This window comes from Pagrus pagrus (assembly GCF_965226575.1).
Source record: "Pagrus pagrus genome assembly, chromosome: 10".
Taxonomy (NCBI): domain Eukaryota; kingdom Metazoa; phylum Chordata; class Actinopteri; order Spariformes; family Sparidae; genus Pagrus; species Pagrus pagrus.
The window spans coordinates 20901668-20928000 of record NC_140194.1 but is presented as its reverse complement, the minus strand read 5'-3'; the positions used below and the strand labels follow the sequence as shown (position 1 = coordinate 20928000).

General features: G+C 39.8%; 1 protein-coding gene across 1 annotated transcript in view; it reads left to right on the top strand.

Annotated features, from left to right (window-relative positions):
- Positions 1 to 18119, top strand: part of kitlga (kit ligand a) — a 32839-nt gene extending 14720 nt beyond the window's left edge. Inside the window, exons 2-10 of the mRNA XM_084363478.1 lie at positions 5793 to 5903; positions 6730 to 6786; positions 7265 to 7417; positions 7999 to 8179; positions 11343 to 11390; positions 12407 to 12504; positions 12742 to 12851; positions 13975 to 14041; positions 14172 to 18119. Of these exons, the coding sequence (XP_084219604.1) occupies positions 5793 to 5903; positions 6730 to 6786; positions 7265 to 7417; positions 7999 to 8179; positions 11343 to 11390; positions 12407 to 12504; positions 12742 to 12851; positions 13975 to 14005 (789 nt within the window). The 3' untranslated portion in view covers positions 14006 to 14041; positions 14172 to 18119. The remainder of the gene's footprint in view (positions 1 to 5792; positions 5904 to 6729; positions 6787 to 7264; positions 7418 to 7998; positions 8180 to 11342; positions 11391 to 12406; positions 12505 to 12741; positions 12852 to 13974; positions 14042 to 14171) is intronic.
- Positions 18120 to 26333: the final 8214 nt, after the last annotated feature.

Genomic DNA, 26333 nt, shown 5'->3' with positions numbered 1-26333 from the left:
TATGGTCTGTTTTAATACAGCACAAATCAGCAGTGACTCTAGACATAAGATGTTTTTATCAACATTTGACCAAAGCCACGATCTTTCCCTGATCTTAAGCAAAGTGCTTTTGTCGCCCAAACCTAACCAAAAACTGGTGACTGGTGGTATTTATGCCCAACATCCACTCTGACCACCCGTCTGTGACTCCAGACTCCAGACTTTGTCAACACAATGTCATTAAGACATTTTTTTTTGTAACTTCTAGGAGACAATGTTTTAATTTTGCTGTCATCACTCACACATCACACGCTGCTGGGTTTACTGCCATAATTACTTGACCACACTCCCACAATAAAGCCGCAGGGATGACAGCAAATTATGTGAATTTCAGTTAGGAGCTCTGCTAGCCAGTCATAGCTTCTCTGCTTTCATGCGTGAGGAGAGCAGATGTGTTCAGAACATTTTACCCCTTTACCGGCTTATCTCTACAGCCTGCATTCAGTGCACATGTAGAGAGAACCATCCTTGATTTTCTGTAAATGTTTCCATGCAGTTTTGTTGAACCTTCTTCTTCAAAATGACATCGATTAGAAAGGAAGACAAATGTCTGACAGCGTGGGACCAACGTGGGTAATGTCATAGCAAGCCCAAACTGTAAGTCGATCTATAGCTCACAAGTGGCAGAGTTTTGAGTGACAGCTCTTCTTTCGTTGACTTTGTGTCAAGATGACAGGAGGATTCTGACTGAACCAAACTGTCATTTTCTTTTTTTATTATTATTATTCTGCTTTCATTGAATTCCAGGCTGTATGGAGAGGATATCATTTAATCTGCTGTCTGATCTTGTTTGTTTGACATTTGAGGGCATTAGCGGCCACCACCTATTGACTCATACTTTAAACAAACTTTGCAGGGATAAAGCAGGGTAGTGTCAGGGAAAGTGTTGAGTGAAATTCCCATTCATTGAAACCACTTCCAGTGAAAGTGTCTTTAGGTCTATGACATACATGAATGTAAACAGTCAGCCCTGGTGCTTTGATGCAGCTTGAGGCGAAATTTAAAAAGCTGTTTATCTGGTGACCTTTTAAAAAAAAAACGTAAACCTGCATCGTCCCCTAAAGACTAAAACTAGGATTTTGACTTGCTGAACTGTGACACAAAATTCATTCATTTTCATTCATCTGTAGCAAGTTTCCTTATGGGATATATTTTAATACAGCCCAGGTACTGTTGAAAGAGTGAAACAACAGCCAAGCTTCCGTGTGTCAGCTCAGACTAGACAAGAACAAGTGTATATGATTTTTTTTCTCATTGAGTCAGTTCAGGCTGTGAAAACAAATGTGTGCGTGAGGAAGAGGATATTCAACACATCTTAGTTTTTGCAGCAGTTGCATTATTACCCAGGAACTGTCAGTGAGTTGCAATAACCTGAGATAATTTGTCCTGGTGGTGTTATTGTTGGCGCAGCTGTTGCAAAGGTAACTGCATAGATTGTTTTCTTCAGAATCATAATTACTGTCAACAGAGAACAAGTGGAATGAGCTGCCAACCAGGAACTGTCAGTGAATTAAGTTTGTTTATGGCTTTTGTATTTTGCTATCCTGATAAATTAAAATGAAAAAAGACAACTTCTGCCCCATTAAGCGTTTCCAAATGGTTTTATTGTAGCTGTCGCAAAGACTGAATCATTTCCATTTTCTTCAGTCGTAACTTCCAACAAAACAGGACGAATCAGTGTGAGCTGTCAGCCATTTGAGATTTTGTGTCCAGGACAGACAACATTGTATCCTAAAAAAGTCCTAAAGTTAAATATATTATATACACACACTTGTATATATATATACAATATATCCTAAAGGGCATCAAGGGAACCAATCTAAATGCCATTGGTGCCATTTTGTTGTTATAGCCATCACATTGTGCATCAACATTGACTTCATAATGATAATGTAAAAGCAAAAAGATCAAATCAGCCCTCATGTTTTGAAGAAGACAAAGATCCCATTGTTGATTTCGATATCAGCATCATGTGCGTTGCTTCCTTTAATTCTTACAAAAGAGAGAATATAGTGGAATCTATCATGATTCAGGGGGAAAACCTTCAGGTTTTGCTCCACTGAACAACTCTTACTTCAACTTGACTACATGCAAAATCTCTGACCTTACTGTAGGGCCATCTCCGTTTTCATACCAACCTGTACAAATGTGGTTTATGGCATGCAGAGGTTGAGGAATAACTGATAAATTACACATTTGTACAATAAAACATTGCTTGCTTATCACCCCAATCTGTCATCCAAAGACTGATAGTTTTGGCGAGCGCTGGAAGCTCTGCAGAATTGAATTACATCCCATCTGCCCTTTACATGGCGCTTTTCCTTCGGCCTTTCCTGCTGCTGATGGATCATTGTTCCATTCCCTTCCTGTTGTGGCTCTGTTTGACAAATATATAGTAACAGGAGGAACGTGGGAGGAGGACTCTGCCTTGAAGATTTTGAAAATGACAGATCTGATTAGCCAAACTGGCAGGGAAAATGTAGGAGGTGAAAGTATGAATGTGTGCAACTGTGAGATAGATTAGATAGAGACAACAAGTTGCTGCAAAGGAGCAAGCATGGGTCATCTAACTCTTGCTTAAATAAACTAAACAGCAAAATCCTGTTGTACTGGTTGAAGTGCCTGGAGATTAGACATGGCTCGGCTCACTATGATCTTATGATCCCTTTCACTCAGTCCCATTTGTGAAACACTCTAAAGCTTTATTCACAAAAGAGGAGGTTCACTTTCAAGGTTGCTGAGTTGTTTTGGGTTGGGCTCGCCCTAATCTCTATTAAGAGGGGGATTGTGGGTCCATTGCATAATGTGGTCTGACTGGCACGGAGCAGAGGAGAGGTAGGAGGTCAGCCAAATGAACGGCAGCTGTTAACGGACAGTAAACGGGTGCAGCTCTATTAGGCCGTAAAGTGGGAGAGACAGATCACAGGCCTACAACCATGGGACAAAACTGTCTTCAGCACCAAGAAGTTCCCCATTTCCTTTGTGGCGTTTCCCTATAAAAAAACAAAAAGTATGTTTACATTCAGTACTAAAAGGCATTGTGTATCTCCTTTAGGTGTGAACATTTAGGGCTAGGGCTAGGGTTAGAGGCTAAAACATTTGCCAATTTTTAGAAATACTTTTTAATCTGTGCATTGCAAACATGGATGTGTTATTGTTTGCTGGCCAGCAGTCTTCTTCACTGCCATCACCAACTGTCAATCAGCAGAATAGTGTTAACAGACAGCAGGGATCGCACTGCTTGCACTGCTTGCAATTTTTTTTTTTTTTTTTTTTTGTCATGTGCAGGCATGAAATGGGCAAAACAAGGACCCACTTGTAAAAACACTGCGTGCTAGTTATCAATAGTTTCACACATTACCCTGAAGGCTTCATTCATCATGCGCAAAACCCATCTTACTCTCAGCAACTCTCAGAAATATCATAGATGATTAAGATACCACCTACCCTGTGTTCGATATTGTGTTGTTCAAAGTTTGATAGTCATTTGTAAGCGTGTAGAATTTAAGGTAAATATGAATATACCAAATTAAACTCACTATTCCTATCAATACTCATTTACTTATTGATCACCCTAGACTTGGCAGGTCGCAACATGACCATGTCCACTGATTTGGCATATGACGACATCCACAGTGAAACATCATGATGGACGATGACGTTGTTCTTTGGGGGGTGCTTACTAAGTGTATATGCCGTGAGGCCAGATTTGCTCATTTGCACACCACCGTAGTCACCACTGTCACTCTGACCAACTGAACTCACCCAGGACTCAGATTAACTCACATCCCTGCCTGGCAAGCCGCTGCCGAACATCCCCGCCCTGGTTTCTAAGGGTCTTTGTCTCTGCATTGCGTGTCTGTAACCAGGCTGTGTTCAGCCTCAGAGGCTTGAAACAATGTTTGCTGGCTAAATCACGATGTAATGATTGTAGAGGGCTCAGTTGTCAATGACCGTCAGCCATCAGTAACGGCACCATCACTACATAATCTGTCACTGAGCAGTGCTGTTGACAGACTTGGTGAAGGAGCAAACTGTATCAGATTACCACACACGACACACTCAGATCTTGACATCCAGGCTATGATAACACCTTCTTTTCGAAATAACATCAAACCGTCAAAAATGCTTTCATAGCAGCTCCACCCGAAGTAGAATTATGTTGTGACATTCGTTCGTTTTTTCCTGCAAAAATCAATCACACGTTCTGACGTTATCTGAAATCTACCTTTCTGACAGCAAAGCTGGGTGAGAGCCAGCTGCGTGGCAGCCTCTGAAGAAAGCTCACTGGTAGTCTGAAACATGTTAAACCAGACAAACAGAATGACAACTGCTATTTTGTCAGTTTCAGGCATCTGTATGAAAGATGCCTTGAAGCAACTTGCATTTTTATAGCGCCTTTCAGGGAAAACAAGGACACTTGGCAGACAGAAACTCATAACACGGCAGATTCTGGGCTGCCATCGTGTAGGCATGTCAGAGGGCTGCAGGATCCGGGACAGAATGAATGAGGGACAGGGTGATGTGCTTCTAGGGCTTGGTGCGGGTGAGAACCCCTGAATCTGAGCTGACTTTAATTTACTTTTCCTTACTATTTGATTCACATGTTTATTCATTAACTCAATCATTTACCCAGTCTATATTTCTTTAGTGGCCCTTAAGCCATAGCAAATAAAGTTAAACAAGACTACAAAAATTAGACCTCAGCATACACAGACGATAGTCCAGTTAACACTCATTGTTATCAAGCTTTTTAGGCCCTTTACACAGACGAAATATGTACAGGTCACAGTAGGAAAAGCACATGTGCAAATAATAAAATGAATAATGGCTGAATGCCATTTAGATGCTTCAGTTTCCATGTCCTGGTATTGTGCATGCTGGCTCATTGTCGCACTTGCACGGCTTAGTGAGACGATTGAATGGAATGACGCCATTGTTAAATTTAACGGTAACACTTTGCTTTTTCTGCGATGACGGGTCAAAATGTCAGCTGTGAAAAAGGCCTATTGTCTCTTAACTGCCGTTCAGAACTCCCTTTAGTTGACTACAGCTTTACAGGAGTGTAATGTTTCTATTTTGGAGTCAAGGCATTTCCTGTGGCGTGAGTGTAGTTCACAAATATGTGTTCAAAGACCCACATATTCAACTGCCTCGCTCCCAGAAGAATTTCAGTAATCAGCCAATCAGTAATTGTTGCACTTCGTTTGAGCTGCGTTTCTCATGCTATCACACTGTTCATTGCATGATCTGATTGGTCCCATTTGGTCCAAACCACATTTTTGCAAAGACTTGCATGACCTATGAATAATCAAGGTGAAACGTGACCTGAATCTAAGAGTCTGTCCAAAACCAACATACTAGTGATCATTCACCCACCCACTTGTTGCTGTTCTGAAACAATGAGCCAACATTTGGTTTTTATTTTATTTTTTTGCCAGCAACAGCTCTAAACTGCTGTAAAATCACTGTAATTCAAAACTTGTTGTTCATTGCTGACCTGCAGTGACACGCCATCTGCTTTGTGTTTATAATGTCTGTCCGTTTATGTAGTTACACTGATGTTTCCAGGTCATTTTAACTCTAATAGTTTTAAAAACCTGTTGGTGGGTTGCAGTGTCACCTGTAAAATCTGCTATTAATGACTGCACCATTCTTGATTATTAACTATAGACTAAATAATACTTGCATCATATGTTGTTTTCATTTTGTGTAGAAGTTGTGTCTAATTGTCAAAACGTTTTGCCTTGCAGATTTGGATACGGATTTGTGTCCATTTACTGCTGTTCATCACTCTTGGGGTACATTCAAGTAAATTTGACGTCAACCCAGTGACAGATGACATCTCTAGACTCTCTATTTTGGTAAGGACAACACTGTTTGACTTAAGTTTAAAGAAATGTAAATAATTCAAAATTCAACTCAATTGAATAACATTCATACAGAGAGTGTTGTAAGTACAACATGGAACAATGACGCCGCTTTATGTGACACTGTCGCTACATTTATTTTCATGGACAGTATAAACATAAAAGCAAGAAAATAGAACAGCACTTAAAACTTGCCCAGATTGATTTTTCAAGTGAAAGGTTGATGATTATTTCCATTATGGATCTTTCTGCCAATTATTTTTATGATTAATCGATTAATAATTTATTCAATAAAATTTCAGAAAATGTATCAGAGCCAAAACTGATGTATATAATTTGCTGCTTTTGTCCAACCAAATACCCTTCATGTACTATAACAAATGAAAGCGGAAAAGCATGACATTCCTACATTAAAGAAGCTGGAAGAAGCAATGTTTTGTATTCTGCTTGTAAAAGTGATTAATCAATTATCAAAATTGTTGGCAATAAATCTTCTATTGATTGACTTATTGATTTATTGACTACCATTAGCAAAGTTAATAAGTACAGAGGTCAAAAAACATCTCATAAGCAAAGACAGAAAATCAACGTCAAGTTGTAAAAAACATGCTAGCATACAAAAAAAGAAAGAAAGAATGCATTGGACTCAGCAAAATGACATGCTATCAGTTAACGTACAGGCAGGTTTGGATTAGGTCATTGTGTGTTTACAGTTTTTTTAAATTCCAAATTCAGGTTTATGTGTTGTGTTGCTACTTTTTAGGATTTCAATGCAATGTTTCTACAATTTAATGTTTTTGTCGTTTTCTTCTTTTCACAGAGACAGAATATTCCTAAAGATTACAGAATTCCTGTACATTACATTCCAAAAGAAGAGGTAAGACATGGAGGCATCCACCCACAACAAATCATCGGGGAATGCTAAACTCTTTGTCCATCCTTTTGTTGGCTTGTGACCTACATTTCTCAAAATATAACAACCAGATTTGTGTGAAATTTAGCATAATAACACTTCCAACTTGAATTTTCATTGCAAACCTTTTAATTTTCAAATGCTCAGATCTTCCTACCATTACACATACTGTCACAAACTTCATGTTTACACACTCGTGGTAACCGTTCCCTTAGCTACATCTTAATGTTAACCTTGGCTGACATTTTAACTATTGTACAGTGTAACTATTGTGTCATCTGCAGTCTTAACTGTGACAGTAACATCTGAATGGGAGGATTATCAGACTTTGGAGGATATTCACTCTTTCAAAGGCTCTCTTGTTACATCTGATTTGCACAGTACAGAATAATGTTCTTGCCGTTGCTCATTTTATGCCTTGTCTCTGCTATTTTTCTTACAGGGTGGGATGTGTTGGGTAAAATTAAATGTCTTCTACTTGGAGGAGAGTTTACAAGATTTAGCACATAAGTTTGGAAACATTTCATCCAATAGAAAAGATATTAGCATATTCATCCAAATGCTCCAAGAACTACGGCTCAACTTGGGGACTCTGGTAAGTTCACATCATTGCTGTACCATAAACATACTGACTTTGTCCAAGAACAGATTGAGAACAGTTATCACTGTTCAACAAAATACATAACTGTATGAACTTTGTCTTTATTAAGCCATCACAATGAACTTCTCTCCCAGGCTAGGGGCACCTCACTGAAAAATCAAGATGTAGAGCTAGAAAGGAGAGGAGGGGAAAAGGGACAAACAGCACAGGGAGCACATACAGCCATAACATATGCCTTTATAAAATCTGAAATAACATGTCTAATGCTGTTTCAAAGTACATGTTTGAAGTTTTGAAAATGTAACAGTTTTGCAGCATTGATTTAAATATTTAAAGCTGAAAACCATAAATTGTCATCGTTTACACTAGTCCTCCTACATCGTCCTAACCTTTGCTACAATGCCATAGCATGTTTATCGCAAGATGAGCCCGACCAGCTACCCGCAAATTTCATTATGAACTGTCCAAAAGAAACATCTCGATGTTTCTTGGCATGGATTTCAGCTGTAAAGGCCAGTTAATCCTTTCAACTACACCCCTTGAAGTTAACTTTTTGTGTGTATTTGTTCTTGCAGGATCTGATCATGTATGATTTTGAGTGCCACTACAGGGAAGAGAGGTGGCAGACAGCGCGGTACTTTGACTTCGTCAAAGACTTCCTTATAGCTGCACAGAATAGAGAAGATTCAGATGACTGTGATCCTCCTCCCTGTCCCACCACACCACACACAACAACGACAGAACAATATTCAAAAGGTAAATATTTATTATGTGCCCTGCTTGTTGTCTTTGTTATCAGGGTTAATATGTTGGTAACTTGGCGTACATGACAAAGACAAATCTAAAATTTTAATGTGCTGTGACATCAGTGAATTACAGTAGGTCTGCGTATGTCTTGGTGTCAAATATCAACAGTCTTTCCTCAGAATCAATGACTATACCTTTAAATGATTGTCATAATTTAAACTTTTAGAATCTTTGAGAAACTCAAGTTATCTCCTCAAACAAGCCATATATACTAATACAGCACATTTGTGCTGAAATATTTAGCCGATCTATTGATTAGATTAAGAAAATTCAGAAGAGAAAATATATTGAGTTTTGAAAGCTTAGTGGTTCAGGTCTTTGTCAAAAAGACAGATAGTTTCTGCCTAATAGATTTCACTGATGTTTGGCCGGCATGTTGCAGTACTTTCATCCAGTTTTACAACTCAACGATAGACCCTGTCAGTTGGGATTTATAATATATATATATGTTTGGTCCTCTAAGCTGTATATTGGGCAGAAGATGGTTTTCTTTGATCACAAGGACCAATCTTCAATCTTCTATGGGATGAGATGGGTCAGCACAAGTTTATGGAAAGACATAAACAGATTTAATTAAAACAAAAACAAAAGACACAGCTATGAGATCTGCCTGCTGTGAAGAGAAGCTTTGATGTACACTGTGTGTCTTAACCAGATGTAAATGTCCCCGCAACAAACTATATGCTGAGCACTCAAGTTCATCCCATCTGGTCTGTGATGCTTTAAGCCAAAGGATACTGCAGTAAAATGAGTGGCAAAAGATCTGACAGCTTTCTTTGGCGAGAGCTGATGTTTTGATACCACAGTGAGTTTGGATCTGTCTCTTCATGTGGTTTTGGAAGGGTCAGAACTTTACACCAAAATTTTTTTTGGCAAAGTACAACAACAGGGTGTTGACAAATTGGACGGAATGGGGCCCAGTTGTGTTGCAGAACACATAAACAAAAATCTCACTACTCAGAACATCCACAAAGACTGTGTCCTCAGAGAAGTGTTACTGGTTAGAATACAGATGTCAGTGAAGCTAATTACACTACTTCTGTTTAACAGTGAGATTGGAGATAACATCTGGGACACAGTGAGTTTCAGTATCACAGCACAGATGGGTTTGGACTGAAGCTGGCTCCTTGATTCTGTCAGGAGAAAGATACAGCAGCCAACCACACATTCTGTGATAGTGGCGGCCAACAGTACATAATCCTTCATTTGCTTAATATTTCCTGACATTAATACCAGCAGAATTCCAAATGTTACTGTGGAACAGTCGAGCTTTCAAAAGGTCAAAAAAATCACATATTGTATCTTAACTTCTTGTTCATTCATAGAGATGTATGCCAACATTCATGGGCAGTGAACCGAATCAAAAGAATGAATATTGGCAGTGTACGTTCCTGCAAACCACGGATATGTTGAAACTTATGTACTATTTTTTTTATGTTGCAACTTTTTGTTTATGCGATTATAGTTCAATTTTGAATCTTGTGACGTGACAGCGCTGTGCTTATGGTCTAGTTAGGTTTAGGCGCAGAAACCACTTGGTTAGGGTTAGGAAAAGATCGTGTTTTGGCTTAAAATTGCTTTTTTTTTTTACACAAACACGGCTTGAAAAAGGAACCTATGTCTCATAAACACTGTGGTCCTGTGGTTCCTCGTTAGAAATGTCCCGTGGTTTCACGCTTAATGTTTAAACACGTCTCAAACAGTGGTCTCTGGATTCGACAATAGAGTCCTAAAACCCGGCAAACATGTTTGCAGTTCAGCACCTCCAGTTCCCTCTTCTTGAAGTAAATGGTTTCTTTGTGAAATGCCTTAAATAAGGTCTGTGGTTAACACAAGAGTAAGAGATGTTCATCTTAACAACATAAAAAACTTAAGTTAATACCTCACATTTGAATGATAAAGTGTTTACGTGTCTTAAAAAGGAGTTTGCTAACAAATGGCTAACTGAGACTACAGAGGTCTACAGAGGACATTACATGTAATAAGGCAGAACATGGAGACAAATTATTCTGATTTTTAACATTACAACTTGTAGATTGATTAATTTATAGTAAAGTGTGAATAGTATAGTGTAGTAAGTCGCTTAGTACTGCTCACCTTGACGTTATGCGACAATTGTTGATATCAAATATAGGACACAAACAAATTTCAAGATATTTGGTTTGGAGTATCTTGGTGTAATTTTTACATTTTATGCTGGGGACTAGGCTGCAACCGTTTTTTAGGGACTGTTCCCTCATAAAAAAGAATGAGTTGTTTTTCTTGATCTCTGCGGATTATCGAGCTCGACCGGAAAATAGTTTCTCGGAAGACACATGACCGTTTAGTTGTCCAGAAGTCATATGTATTAAATTTCTCTCCACAAGCACCATACTGCGGTGGCCATAAAATCCCAGATCACAAACTAGATAATGAGTGTGTTTGCGATTTGGGTTAACCGACTTTTATGCTTTCAAAGTGTTTTATTGGGAAAACAATTAGTGGCAGTTGCTGATGTAGGTCACACTTCCCACAGACATTTTCTGAGTTGCTAAACAGATTCAAACCAGCAGCATTCCAACCAGCTCACTTCTCTTTGGACTATTGTGAACTGGCTCTATTTAGGCCAGATCTCTTGTGGCCGGTTCGAGAAGCTTTTAATCCAGGAACCATTATTTCTTCACAAGAACTTTGCGAGATAAAAACTCAAAACGGTCTCAGTGCTTAGACGGCCCATTGAGACACGGCTGAGTCACAGGACTGAGGGAAGATGTCCCCAGGCAGCGCATGTGAAAAGGAAGAAAAGGGCCGAAACCTGATTGTATACGTGTTGATTACAGAGCAATCTTCCAATCTTCCCAAGCGCTTGGCTTTTCTTTGCCAGAGTGGTCGGATCAGATCTTTTATGTGTGTGTGTGTGTGTGTGTGTGTGTGGGGGGGGGGGGGGGGGGGGGGGGGGGGTAAAAAAGGCAGCGTTGAGTTGACTTTTTAGCACCTGACAATGAAATGTTTTCATCATACAGCACTAACACTCCACCCTTTTTCATCCCTCCTCTCGTTTTTTTTGCTTGTATCCTCTTGTGACCCCGAACTCACCAATCCGTCTCTTCTTCTTCTTGTTTTGCTCCCACAGAAACAGTCCCGTCCAGCACCAAAGACTGTGCAACAGGCTGCACACCACGTAAGTTTGCAATTCTCAGTATATCTGAGAAAACAAGCGTCACTTGTGTGACTGGGTTGTAAAACCAGTCCAGATGGTGTGTCAGAGTGGTAGCTTTTATTGGCTACATTATTCTGCCACATTCTAGAGAAAATCACCCCCGTTCCCCTGGAGCTGCTGTTACTTGATTAACGGCACTGCAGGGTAAATTCCTCATCCCGCCCTGTATCTCATGTCTTATCTATGTGTGCTCCAAAAAGGCTTTTCATTGTTGAGACCCTTACAGATATTACTTGATTTTCGAAAGTTAGTCTATTTCATTGAATGGATGTCCCAGTCATGTAAATGAACCAAAATGAATTTTATTTATTCAACCATTTAATGATGCTTGCTCCCGTAAAATGGAGAGCAGCTGATAAAAAGATATTAACTGTGTGGCTGTCTGGTATACTGTATTTATGTCAGCGTGGATGGATTTCACGAACATACTAATTAAATACAGCTTTAACATCCCCCTCCACTCAAAATTATGTTATCACTCAGATGCTTAAGCTTCACTGTGTAGACTGATGTACGCTATAGTTTGACACTATAAGGCTGTTAAAGGAGGAAGGCTCTCTGTGCTCAGGTTAAATATGAGTTAGATGACATGTATGTCGCAGCGTGATTCTGTGACATTGCGTCTATTTTGGACGCCAGTCATGGCTCAATATGAGATTTATTCAAGTGTGATGTTGAAGAACTCAGACACTGAGGATAGACCTGAAACTTTTGAAGTGAAATTTAAGCATAGGGAGAGGGAGGACAAAATATATAATCCACAGCAGATTATTTTTTAGATGTTTGAGGACAAGTCTGGAGGGGCTTTTTAAGACTAAACTGGGGTACCTTGTATTAAAATTCATGGTTTATTATATGTTTATAATCAACAGAGCCCAATAGTAACAGCCATAACAAAAACTGAAGTCTCTTTAATGATGATTTGTTACTAAAAACGAGGAGAGAAAGTGATATTTTGTTTTTCTTTCCTGTCACAGATCATGACCAGCACTTCCTGCCTGAGGTGGTGGAGCGAAGCCTTCTCTCCTTACTCTTCATTCCACTCCTAGCTCTGGTATTCCTGCTCGTGTGGAAGGTAAGCTGTCCTTGGACCTCTGACACTAAGCTGTTTAACTTCCTGAGCTGAGATATGACTATGAGTGGCAAATTTTATTGTCGGGAGATACCGCTCTGTTCCACGGAATTTATGACAGCCGGCGACAGCCTTTCAACTTTCTGAATATGCTGTGCAGACTGTGTTGATCTGAGTTGTGTTGATTTCAGCTGGAACTGAGAACTTTGGCATTGAAAATTGTTTCTTCTCCCAAAACAGGTCCGATCACGAAGGAACGAGGAGGATCTTCAACAGAATCCTGGAGAAGATGGACTCTTCACAGGAACAGAAGGGACTGCACCTCCACTAGATGCTGAAATATCAGAAAAGTGAGCTGCTTATTTCTCTTTTACGAGCATTTTAACAGGAGTCTTTTCATTTGCCTACGATATAGCACGAAGAATCACCATGACCTGGATGACTGACCTTCATCAACATTATTTAATCACTTTTTGAGTATTTTCTCTCAGTGGTTTTGTGATATGGATCATTTTAAGTTAAAAGCTAGCACTTAATCAGAACATCTGAAAATCTGAATGCTGTAAATGGATGAGTGAGCTGCAAAAACCTTAAAGGTGCAATAGGTAAGAATTTTAGTAAAAAATATTCAAGATATAACTTAAAAACAGAATGTGATGCAATACGAGTTTTGACATGATGTCAAAGACGTAGCTGTCATTAGCTCGTTAGCACAGTTAGCCGTGCAGTTAGCTGTTACTCTGCTCATAGGTGGCCATTTCTTACATATGTCACCTTTAAAGTACTGCAGATAAAAGTGCTATAAAATGTAGCCATATGCTAAAATAAAGTCAACTAAGACTTTATTTTTTATTGTGACTAAGTATCACAACTTGAGAAAAAAGCAGGAGCACTTTGGAATGACAGATATGCAATGGAACTTTTGTTTTAATATTTATTAGCAACCTTGTGCATTCTTCAAACCCTAGAGTAGCGCAAGATTAATGGAAAGAAGATCCTAACAAGCTATTTAAAGCTATTTTTTTTGTGTAATTTTTTGTGCCAAATTAAAAAATAAAATTTTAGAAATCTGTCTCTTGTGAGACCCCGAACTTTATGAAAGAACGCTACTAAATTAAAGGTTGTACCCCTTAAATAGGGCCCACAGCACACTTTAACTCAGTGGTCTTCCCATGAGGTTAACATGGCCCTGAATATAAGAGGTACATGCTTCGTAGAAAGAATCTATCACTGTAGACTTCTCAACACCTGCTCAAATGAAAGTGAATGAAAGTTTGCAGGAATTCCAAAGCAAAACATTAAGCAAAGAAATGTGATTAGTTTTCGACAGCGAGGGACCATGAGAGGTTTAACCTTGACTGCCTGCACATCAGTCAGTGCCTGCTGTGGGAGGTGAAAGCTGAAAAATGTCTAATGTTTCTCTCTCTCTCTCTCTCTCTCTCTCTCTCTCTCTCTCTCTCTCTCCATTTACAGAAACAAGTTGAACGTCATTGAAACAGTGTAATGCTTCTCTACCCTTCGATGTTCTTCAGCGTAATTGGTGAGATTTTTCATATCACGTTAAATTAGAGCGACAGAAGAAAACTCTGAAATTCTGGAAATAAAGAAAATCTTGTTTGAATCCTTGCGTGACTCTGAGCTCTAAAACCTCTTCTCACACTTCTTCACAGGGCTCTACTCCTTTCTCCTGTTGGTGTCAAAAGGTGATGCAAAACAAACATGAAGCTGAATTCCATAATGAGATCTCCGAGGTAAAAGGCTCATTTTTGACTGCTCTCCAGATTCACGATGGCAGATTCACAATGCCATGATTCTTCTGGTTAAACCACGCCTGCTACCATATGGATAAGCTTGCCTTTCTTGTAAGCCTGCATTAAACCCATGCTTTTGAAAAAGACTGAGATTTTAGCAGAGAGAAACAACCCATACCACACCCCCACTTGGATTCTCTGGCTCCTGTGAATCGTCCAACCACAGTCAGACTGGCCATCGGGAGATAGGGGAGATATCCCGGTGGCCTGGTCGCTCTGTGGACCACTTGAGCAGTCCATTACACAAAAATGAGAGTGAGAGAGATGCGACGTCGACCCATATCCTCCTCCTCAACCCCTACCCCCCTAATCCCAGATGTCAGAGAACAGGAGTGCATGAAGAGATGGATTCATAACAGGCCGGTGCAATGGGCTGCTCAGGCTAAAAACATCAAGGGGCCATTTTTTTTGTCCGAGTCCGTCCCTGCTGCATCATGAACTTTTTTGGGAAAACTTTGCTTCTCACTCAGCGCGTTACTACAGTCTGCCTGTGTTTCTGGGCCCATCAGTTCATCTTGAAACAAGCAAAGCAGAGAGTGACTGACACTGGTAATCTCTTATATGAACTGAGGCATGAATTACTACCTCCGGTGACCCTCACGTTAACCACATCCTCAACAGCTCTACAGTTTCCTCCTAGTCTGGGGTTTTCCCAAAGAATATAATGTAAAAACATTGTAGTTCCAAGGTGTAGTCACATTGTCTGGTTTAGGCATGTACCAATGGGGGTGTGTGATGTATTTATTTATTGATGGCGGCACTGAGCTGCTGCTGGAAATGTTTTAAGAGATCATTTAAGAGCACCTCTACTAATGGGTCACATTTAAAGAACAATCTGTATACTAACACGTCATAAACCCATAAAAGACAGTCCTAAACAAATGACATTTCCTCATATGATGTTGTTGTCGGTATATATGACTCGGGTGATTTAGGTTGTGTGAATGGATTACATGGAGAGAAACAAACACACATTTATGCAAGATATGCTGCTTTGACTAACGTACATTTAGACCATTGAAATCTGCCATGACATTCTGCTCACGAGTATCAGGGATGACTTCTGTGGATACAGGATTTTTCTTCTTTTTTTTTTTTTAAGTTCATTCAGAGCGTAGGTGTCCGATACACATAAGACAAAGATGGGCCTCCCATAGTTAATGTTAGCTCAACACTGCCTTTATTTTTTACTTATCTCACCTTTATGCTTGCAAGGCAAATACTGTTACAGGAGAGATTTTGGACGGCCATTCCTCTATGAGAGGAAAACAAATTAAATCACTAAAATGTATAAAAGGAAGAAACTCAAAAAATAATTAGACTCAATATGCAAATACCATATGATGTAAACTCTTAAATGAAGCTATTAAATCTTGACTGTTCACTGAATGACCAAATATACTCACAATTCCCACCCATTAGTCTAGACTGTTAACTCACATGGTGTAATCTGTTCACACTGACTTTGCCTTTGTCCAGTATCAGTGTTGTGCTTGCATAATAAAACCCATTAAAGACAATCTGACAAAGCTGGTTAGTGCATTTATCAAGATTCAAATGCTAATGAAATGCTGAAGGATGATTCCACTGGTGTTGAAACGTACAGACATGCACCTTAGTTGTTTTCACAATCCACAAAGCTCGCCACGTGGGAATGCCATGCAGACCTAAATATCAATTTTGCCTTAAAGTTGCGCCATAATACACTGTCAAAGGAAGTGCATTGTCATCTCCTTCACATACTGAACTGTCACACAATGGTATAACTTTCAAAGTCTTTTTTTTTTTTTTTTTTTTTTTTTTTTTAAACAAAGCGTGGTGAGTTTTAGAGTTTCTTTCTGCTATACAAAGATCCACATGAAGGGCAGGGGATCATTTACTGGAAGTCAAATACAAACACTTGGCATGAGGTTGTTCAATCCACTTGTATCTAACGACAGCAACCACAGAAGCCCTCAGGCTCATTCCAATGTTAAATCAATGTGCCCCTCCCCTGCTTGCTTTCCCTTATGCTCACTGAGATCTTCTGAGAAGTTTCAGTGCTGGAGGTGCTCCTGATCTCAGTGATAACATATCTTATCAGAGCTGTGAGGAGAAAAGGGTTTGAAAACATCTAAGTAGGGGGTCGACTCCCACAAGGCCTTGCCCAAACGCAAAGTGAAGTAGATCAATAATTGATGGTATTAAATCATTATCAAGAGTATTAATGACAATCAGTCAAAGAGGTAGGAGTGTAGACAGGACACGCTGGCTGTGACCTTTCCCATCAGGCTGCCCTGCTGTGAATAGCTGACAATTACAACATTGCAGGACACAAACATCTGTTTCTATATCTAGTTTGAGTATTTCTATCATGTTTGTGGTCTTACATTGTACCATGTCCATTCTTGGTTTTGTGCCTTGTTTGATTAGTGTGATTGACTCCATGTGTAAATGTCCAAAGCCTGTCTATATTTCCGTGTGGTAGCAGAAAGTGGAGAGATCATTACAGGGCAGATTAGAATAATCTCACCACAATAACCCAATAGATATGATCCCCGATCATTCTCTCTTTTTTACCAGTTTAGTCTGCTTGACCTGTGCCCAGTTATGATTCAGACAGTCTTTTGGAACAGAATAAACTGCAGTGGTTGTGACACTTCTGTCCACGCGTTACATTTTAGCCTTTGTGACCTTTAGGAAACACTTCAACCGGTAACTCTGCTTGTTTCATGTGTATTTGGGACTATTTGTTGGGAAATTTTCTTATAGGACCCAAGAGTATATTGTGCAAAATTGAATCTGTGTTTGAAAGAAAAAAAAAAAACAAAAAAAAAAAACAGTATACCACATTGGTGTTCATATAGTTCAGAGCAACAGTACCTTTCAGCATCAATGGCTGGAATTCTTTGGTGTGGTAAAGTATTGTTTGTTGTGTTGAACTGCAAGATAACCTTTTTTATTCAAAAATGCATTTTTGAAGAAAACTCACGATTATTATCATTATTATTGGCAACATATTACCTGTGCCATATTCTCTATGGCATTTTAGAGCTAAGTCTGTGTTAGAATGAGTATACCACATTGGTGTTCATATAGTCCACAGCAACAGTACTTTGAACAGGAATATCTTTAATAACTGGTGTGGTAAAATACTGCTGTTTCAAAGCTTTTAACCAATTATCTCTATTCAAAAATGCATTGTTGAACAATATTCGAGCATACTATCTATCTGTCAGTTTAGACCTGAGACTCTTTAGATTTCGCTTCATTACATGAAGACTATTACATGCAGTGCCCAGTATTCTGACATACACACAGGCTAATCGAGCCACACACAAACTAACAAACAAGGTATACTATGTCAAAAGTTGCTTTTTATACATAGTCTAGGAATATCATGAGCTGCAACAGGTCTAAGCTGTGAACAAAAAAAATAAATAACATGGTCTCCCATTTTCCTGTCCTTGCGAGAGCCTCAAACAGTGTGTATGTCTGATGCATGGAGGCCAGAAACCGAGCATTTTCATGCATTAGTCGAGAGAATGACTGCCCTTAAATACTGTTCCTATGTGGGTTGTTGTGTGGTCTGAGAGCGAGCAGAGCTGCATCCTGAACAGTGCTTATGGGCTCGAGTGATCCAATCCATCCCACTTAAGTGGGTGAATCAAATGGCTCTAGGCAGGAAATAAGTCTGGGTGCCAAAAAGCAAATGTAATTATTGCCCAGTTGGTATTCTGGGTAAAAACTCTACTGTATTCTGTATTTTTGTATAAATGTAAAGAAACATATATGAGATATGAATAAAGTACACGTATCCAACTGTTATTTATTGGTTTGTTTGTCATTTTTTTAGGAATTTTGATCAAGCCTTTCTCTTTTTTCAAAGTGGGATCAAACTTGGGGCACACTCACTTTGAAAACGTGCTTTAGGTAAAATAGCTCACCTGCAGACATGTTACTGCCTCAGGGAAAGAAATCTACAAGTTTCAAACTGCAAGTGAAACCAAGGGGATAGTTTTGCACATACCAATATTTCGGGAGGACAGAATTGTCCCCACCAATATTTTTGCAAACTTTTTAAAATTATATTTGTAGTAAAGTCATATTAGATAAAAAGTTAAATCACTGAATTGAATTTTAGGGAAAACATTGCCCTATGTATGTATGTCAGTTTTACCAGCTTTACCCCGACATCATAGCCAACTCATAATAAGAAATTACAGACTATTTATTTATTTAAGTGGATTGAACTGTAGGACGAGTCTTTCACATGCACAGCAATATTGAATTGAGTTGTGGTACTTTTGTTATCGCAGTATTGGCTATTTGCTCTACTGTTTTGTTTGGTTTGATGGTGATATTTTCTATTTTAAACGATTTTATAATTCCTGAAAGAAAACATGCAGCCCTTCCTCACCAGAGATTTAAGACTTTTAAACAACCTTTTGTTTTTTTTTTCAAAATCCAGTAATGAGAATTTAGAGTTTATCCAACAAAAGCTTTTGCTCCTCAGCAATATGCTTTTTAAGGTCTTTTTTCCCGCTTGACTGCCTTTTTAGCTAGATTAATTTTCTTAAGTTGTCACATTTCATTCACTAAATCACACTGAGCTCCAAGGATAACTTGGAAAAACTGCCAAGAACAATGTGTCACGAGTCAAGTTGGTAAGTTAATAAAGAGAACAATGCTCTCTCTTAAAAACTGGTAAATCACATCTCTCACCCTTCAGCTCTCCCAGAAGCATATAACTGTGAAATGCAAGTCCCCCTTGACCATGGTTTAACAAAGCAATAATAGATACTTGGCCTCAGTCAGCCTTCTGTCGAAGACAGCCTCACGGTGTTGCCAATATCACACAGTTTAACACAACCTTGAGTATTTTATTGCTTTTCCACAACTTCAACATAAACACAGAGATTTTTCTTAGTTTTGATAAATTGTATTTCTTACAAGAAAGAATGTGGCATGCTGTGACTTTTGCTCTTTGATTGCCAGTACTATACTACTTTCTACATCCAATCTGTTTTATAACTTCAGGGATAACGGTTCTTCTTCTTTAATGGAAAGAGATGAATAATAAAGATGCATATTATAATAAATATAACTATAACTATATTTATATTATATTTTGATAAAATATATTTTATTTTCATAAGTATTGATTGCATTATGAATGCCTCTTCAGTTAACCTCATAAAGCTAGTTCACAATTTGCTTTCATTGTCATGGTCTGGAGACCGCTTCAACAGGTGAACCTACATCCTGGAAAAACATATGCAGCTTATTCTTTAAAGAAACGTTTTAAATCCCTCTAAAGTATCCCCTGAGTAAATCATGCTTTGCCTTTGTTGCAGTGAAAGTTTGCTGACATCAACAAGAACTGAAGAGCTCATAATGAGCTAATGGATATAATGATAGACCTTCCATCATCAACCCGTTCTGGACAACATACCAACCAGACTCCTGTCAGAAGTGTCCCAAACCTACTCTATAAAAACACAGTTTATGCCAAATTACTCATTTTTGGAAAACAATTTGGAGAACCCTGGTGAAGGGGACATGATTAAAAAAAACAACAAACAAACAAAAAAAAAAACGATCATATGTCAGGCCACCTATGCGATGATTGCAAAGAATGTTAAGCTCATAAGTGCTACTCTAGTCAATTGCAGCATTGTGAAAATGTTTTGCTGCATTTACAGACTGTTCTGGACTTGTCCTTTGGTTGTTTGACAGACAGAAATGTATCCATTTCTCATTATTTCTACATCATTGAGTAAGTGCGGTGTACCACGAGGCTCAGTTATTGAACCTTTGTATTTAGGAATTTCTAAAGCTGCACATTTGAACAACAAACTGACTGCAACTGTGTATTGCCTTTTCTAACACATCCTCACACATATACGAATGAAAAGGTTGATTGACACTGACTCCCAAAAGAACGGTATATCACTGTTACCAAAAAAACATAACTTGAAGCTTACCACTGCTGCGCATACTGTACCTGCGTCGTACACTAGTAGTTTGGATGGATTTAGACATGAAAACTACTTGGTTATGTTTAGGAAAATATTGTGGTTTGGCTTAAAATAACTGTTATGTATCTTCAGTTAGGTAACATACGTCCCATGGGTGAAAGACCTGTGCTTGTTTGACCCAACCATCCTTCCCCGTGCAGACTTTCTGCTCTTTATACTACTACGCCTGACTTCCTCCTTTGCTGCTGTAATAATTGCTATGGCCACTAGAGGTTGCAGCCTAACAAGAAACATAAATACGGGTCATGATAAGCTGCTCAGTTGACCTATATGGTTTGTTTTTCTGATGAGGACAGTCTGGCCTTTTCATGTGATGGTTTTTGTATTGAGAAAATGTCTGCCACAGTGTCTTTTTTCATACCACCACTGGAGGTGATACTGTCAGGATTTTCAAATTTGATACATAGTGACCTCACCACATTTTGTCCAGACACTGACATCACTTTTTATCAGCTAAATATTCAAACATAGGCACTCAAATGTTTGTCTTACTTGGCCAGTGGTTTGGGATTTCCATAAATGTACTTTATCAACTGTTTTGTGGATGCCAAGGACATACATCACACTGACCAATGTTATGATTTCATCTTCGCTATCAGGAAACAACAGGAAGGCTGTGAAAAGTCCATTGTTCACAGACATGTTACGATGAATGTGCAATTGTGTCACTTTGAATGGGCATAAGAAAGCATGATTTTGGGTGCTGTGTGCGACGTGACTCCAACAAGTCAACTGACGTCAGCCAGTAGCACGTATATGGACGATATGTTGCTCAGCTGTTTCCCAAGGTCACACAGGTCTCCTCCATCATGCTGTGTCAGTTTAAGGAATCACACATAACAAATGATTGGTTCAGGGGCACTCCCATGACCATGAGTGATTCGACTGCCAGTTAAATAATTATGTCCTGGTAGCAATCGCAGCTTCAAGACTTCAAGCTCTTGAACACGGGCCTTAGGTTTTTCCCCTGGTGCTGTAAGAGGAAGCTGATTAGAGATTCTGATTGTGGTCATAGTTGCGACGAAACAGAATGAGGAACCATGGCTAAAAAAATATTAAACAACTTTGGCCTTGAATGATAACACGTGAGAAAAAAAGAAAAAAAAAGAAAAGCATGTTATGAGTTAGTACCCGTGGCAACAGTTGTGTCAGAGCAGTTGTATGAACTCCAAACCAGGCAGTGTTGAAAACAAATCAAGCACGCTCAGCAAGATCCCTCCCTTGATTAAAAATTAGTTTACCAAAGTTTACAGGGTGCTAGCAAAGCAGATAGGACCCAAGGGTTTGATTGTGTAGGGCATATCATATCCATGGCTCACTGCTGGGCATCACTTTAGAACAGGAAATGACCCCATAAAGACCCCAGCCACTGTGGAAGTAGTTCTCTTTGGTAAACATGGCCTTAAGGACTCTCTCCCGACACCAACTTTCATAATCTCCCTGGGTTGTACCTCACAGCCAGGAGCTGCCACTTTCCTGTCATTTCCCTCAGACGACTCCCAGCTGCGCAAACCGATGAAGGACGAGCATTTAGCAACCAGAACTTTTTTTGTTTTTGTGACTGTACGCCAGCTGAACTTGGACCCCAGCGTGATGGATCTTTGTGCGAGTGCACTTGATGGATCAGTCCCTTATGTACTCATGAATGCGACTTGGACATGTGTTCAAAAAGGAGGTTGTTTTTTTATATTTTGAAAAATGTGTTTTCAGTCGTGCTTTTTCCCCACCAGTTCTGCTTTAGATAACAGCTCTGAGAATGATTAAGAGCAAATAAGAGCAAAGTACTCTATTTGACAAACAGCAGTTCAAGTGAAGTCACTTTGAAAAAGGATTTACTTTTGGTCTAATCCAGAAACAACAATGCGTGCAACTGTACAATGGTAGCAACAGCTTGAAAGTCTTCACAGCCAACATTACATGCCAATGGTTAATAAACTCAATGAGACACCACAACCCTCTGACAACGGCTCAAATATGTGTTCCTGGAATATTCACTTATAATACAGAAATTGTTAATGACAAAAATAATTTGAGTCTGTTTGTAATAATATTTATTTTTTTAGAAAATTCACTCAAAAGTTTGAAAGTTGTCCGGCCAACTTTGTACAAAACAACATGCTGCAACCCTGTTTGTTAAACAGAGATCTGCCACTTGATCCTAATTCATGCCAACATGAATATTGTTCACCAAACATTCAAATAAACCTGGCAGGCTAAGACATGCCGCTACTAATGATGTAAGTTTACAGCTTCAACATGTTTCGGGAACATATTTCTGTATACTTGTATTGTTAGTCTTGTATTCTTGTATCTACCACAGACACGTAGCCTGGTGTAATATTGGTCCTTTTGGTAAAGGGATCAACAAGCCAAAATTCAGATGTATAAACTTTAGACACTGTATCTGAAATGCCAATTGCCTGTTTCTCTTGTCCATCTCACTGCATTTTTGGAGTATGTTTAGCCAACCCAATCATGTTTCTGCAAAATCACAGATAAGTTAAAGCTGGATATTTCTTTATGTTGTAACTCTGCATTTATTGAAGTTAAATTTATTTTTTTGTCACCATGTGGTGCTTATGTTCTGTTTAGGTTTAGGCAGAAAACCATTTCGTTAGGCTTAGAAAAAATCATGGTTTGGCTTAAAATACCAGTTTTGGTCACCACACTCATGGATGGAGATTCTCCAATTTACCATGAAAAAAAAGCTGGTTTTGGTCACCACAAACACCACTGGAAATGTCTGCAGCTCTCTTTAAAATACACCAGGTTTTGTTGACACTAAAACCACTGGAAATAGCTCCTGGTGTCCTTAACAATATCCAGTGACTATACCTGCAGTCAGCCCTCTGCCTGTTTGTCAGCACTTTGTTGGCTTGTAATAACGGCACTACCTTCCCCTCCACCTTTTTTTTTTTTTTGCTTCTGCTGTGTTTGTGGCAAGAAAAGCAGATATTTTAGGAAAAAACATGATCTTTTCCTAACCCTAACCCGAGCCAAGTGTTTTTTGTGCCTAAACCTTACCAGACTGAAAGCAGTGTTGTACATTGCTGACATTTATTCTGACAATTTATCAGTATTTGATTAGAACTTGTGATTTTTAGTCGAAAACAGGGTTATTTAACATACTTTGAGCTGGAGATATGTTGAATTTGAAAAGCAGATTCTTCTGAATGCGAGAAGAGCAGGTGAATGATCACTTTCGGCTGTCATGTACTGTAACTGTAACTCTTCGATTCCCCTGCTCACTGCAAGTGTCAGCATGTGTCACACCTGTTTGTGCACATTTTTCTCACATTTGAGAGACATCTGACTCATGTTTACGAGAATGGCATGTGGGTGTGCGTTTTGTCGGGTGCGTCCAGGTGTGTATGTGCACGAGCCGAGGTGTGCATGTCTGTGGGAGGACCGGCAACAAGAGAATCACGACAGGCTAAAAGGGAGTCATGAGGGTTGTGAATGCCCTGCTCTCTGGCTTCCAGTGTTGACGCATACATTAACAACAACACACACACACATACACACACAAAAACGCATTATCTACTCTCTTGAATGCGTGACAAAGCTCTTTATCGTCATAAACTCGTCTTTTTTGTGCTTTTCCCCTCCTACTCTGTCTGTGAGTGTGTGTGTGGGAATCAGCACAGGACCCTAGTCACAGGTCAGGGGCTCTAAGGTTACTAATAGCCCACACCAATAGACTTGTGATCCACGTCTTGCCCTTTATGGCGCTCTTCCCTGCGGCCAGAGGAGAATGCCTTCCCCCCCAGGTGGGGAGCGCGAGGCTGGCCAGCCCCGTCCCGAGAGGACGTAACAGGAGGCTTATCAGAGCGCCAGGCTGTGCTGTAATACTCCTGTGAAAGGTCTTTCAGGCCGCCTCCCAATATTGATTTTTCTGGGCAGGAGGGAAATGGAGAAGGCCCCCCTCAGATGCACTGGAGCTGGAGAGGAGGAGGAGACAGGTAGAGATAGAAGGTGAGGAGAGGAGGGGGGAGGGAGTCGGAGAAGAGATAAGTTTACCCATCCGTCGGCCATATAGGGTTAATATAAAAGGGTTATATTTGTGTCCGTTTATGTAAACGAAGCACCTTGGATAACCCATCCACCACAGACTGTTTCCTATGGACTAAATGCAGGTCGCAGACCAAATTGTAATTGGTTTTATGATTTACCACCCTGGCACGGACCATTCATGAATATAAGTACATTGAGTTACGGCTGCAGTCTGAATTCCTCTCGTTCTTTCAGTTTGATTCCTCCTGCATACAGGGCAGCAACACCGCCATGCACGCAACCTTTTAACTGCTTTCACTGACCTGAGAATTGATGTCACTGCTGCCATAAATGGACCAGACAGCAGCATATTTCATGACCACACTATCTTTCTATCTATCTGTCTCTCTGTCTGTCTGTCTGTCTGTCTTCAACATTCAATTTTAGTGTTAGTTTGCCAAATTAGTTTGACTTCTCTCTTGCATTTACTTCACTATGTGGCTCCAGCAAATGTGCATAAAAGGAAGTACAAAAAAAAGTATTTTAATGTGTTTTTACCTGGTAACACTACCTGTGTGTGTGTGTGTGTGTGTGTGTGTGTGTGTGTGTGTGTGTGTGTGTTGCAGATAAGTTTTTCTGACATTCAAGATGGGTTGCAGTGACCCTTTTCATGGTATTCAGTTTTATTGTACTAGTGTCATTGTTTACAGTGATACCATGACATTTTCTAAGATGGTTATCTTACCGTGAAAATATTGTTGCAACCCTACGTTATGGTTTGTTATCTGATTGAGACAGGAGTTTAATGGAGATGATGGATATTGAGAGCAAGAAAACGGGGTTGGTTGTAAAGAAGAAAATTTAAATGGTCTTACTACCGATGCTACTGCTGGATTAACTGCTAAATAATCCTGTGATTGCCTTATAATGAAGGGTGCACCTGACTGATGGTGTTCAGTTTAGTCTAGCAAAGTATTTATAGTCCAGGTTCCTGGGAACCTGGACTATAAATACACAGAGAACCTGTCACGGTAATAGCACAGCACCACCCTGGTAAATAAAAAGTGAAAGAAAAGTCTCTACTTCCTAACCAATAGAAAGCATCCTGACTGGAAACATCACAAACTGGCATGGCTTGTGCACGACCCAGGACAAGACCCTACAGCGGGTGTTTAAAAGCACTCAGAACATCATTGGTTACTATACGTCAGCACAAAGCCCTAATGATACAAAGAGACGACACCAACCCCAGCTACAGTCTGGTTACCCTGCTGGCGTCTGGCAAAAGATTCAGAAGTATCTGCTGCCGTACCACCAGACTATGGAGAAGCTTCTTTCCTCAGGCCGTGAGACTCCTGACAAACCACAATTTGGCTTCTGTTGTACAACTCTGTGTTGTAGTATGACTATGATTTTTAGAAAGAAACCTTATTGATATCAGGCTATTCATTTGAGCCTGGTAGCCCAGAACATGTAAGAAGTCCATGGTCCCTTACAAATAAATCAATTTCCAGGTAGAATTAAAAATCTGTGTAAGCATCATATGTGCCATGGAATTCATAAATGAACCCAAATGAGTCAGAAATGTGACCAGAGTGAATGAAATGGCTCGGCAGAGAGAGTGGGAGACTGAACAAAATACTGTAGAGACAAACAGACAGTGATAGAGGGAGATGGATCAGCTCCGTGGGAGGAGGTGACCGCAGGGAGGTGGGGGGAGGCGTGCGGATGAATCGGTCAGACAAGGGGGCCTTGAGAGCTCTTGTTCTGTGTCACCTCAGTGGGGAGCGAGAGTGCGCGACGATTCCACCCCCGTCATCTGATCTAAGGTCACCCCTCCACAGTGTGACTCCTGAATGCTGCTTTCAGGCCTGTTCAGCTCTACTTGAGGATGAATCACTTAACTTCAGCCTTTTATTTCTGGAGTGGATCCCGTTTCTATGCAGCCGCGCTTCCGCTCAGAAGGGAACATTGGTCAGCGCCTCGCCCCCGCACGAGGTCTGCCGTA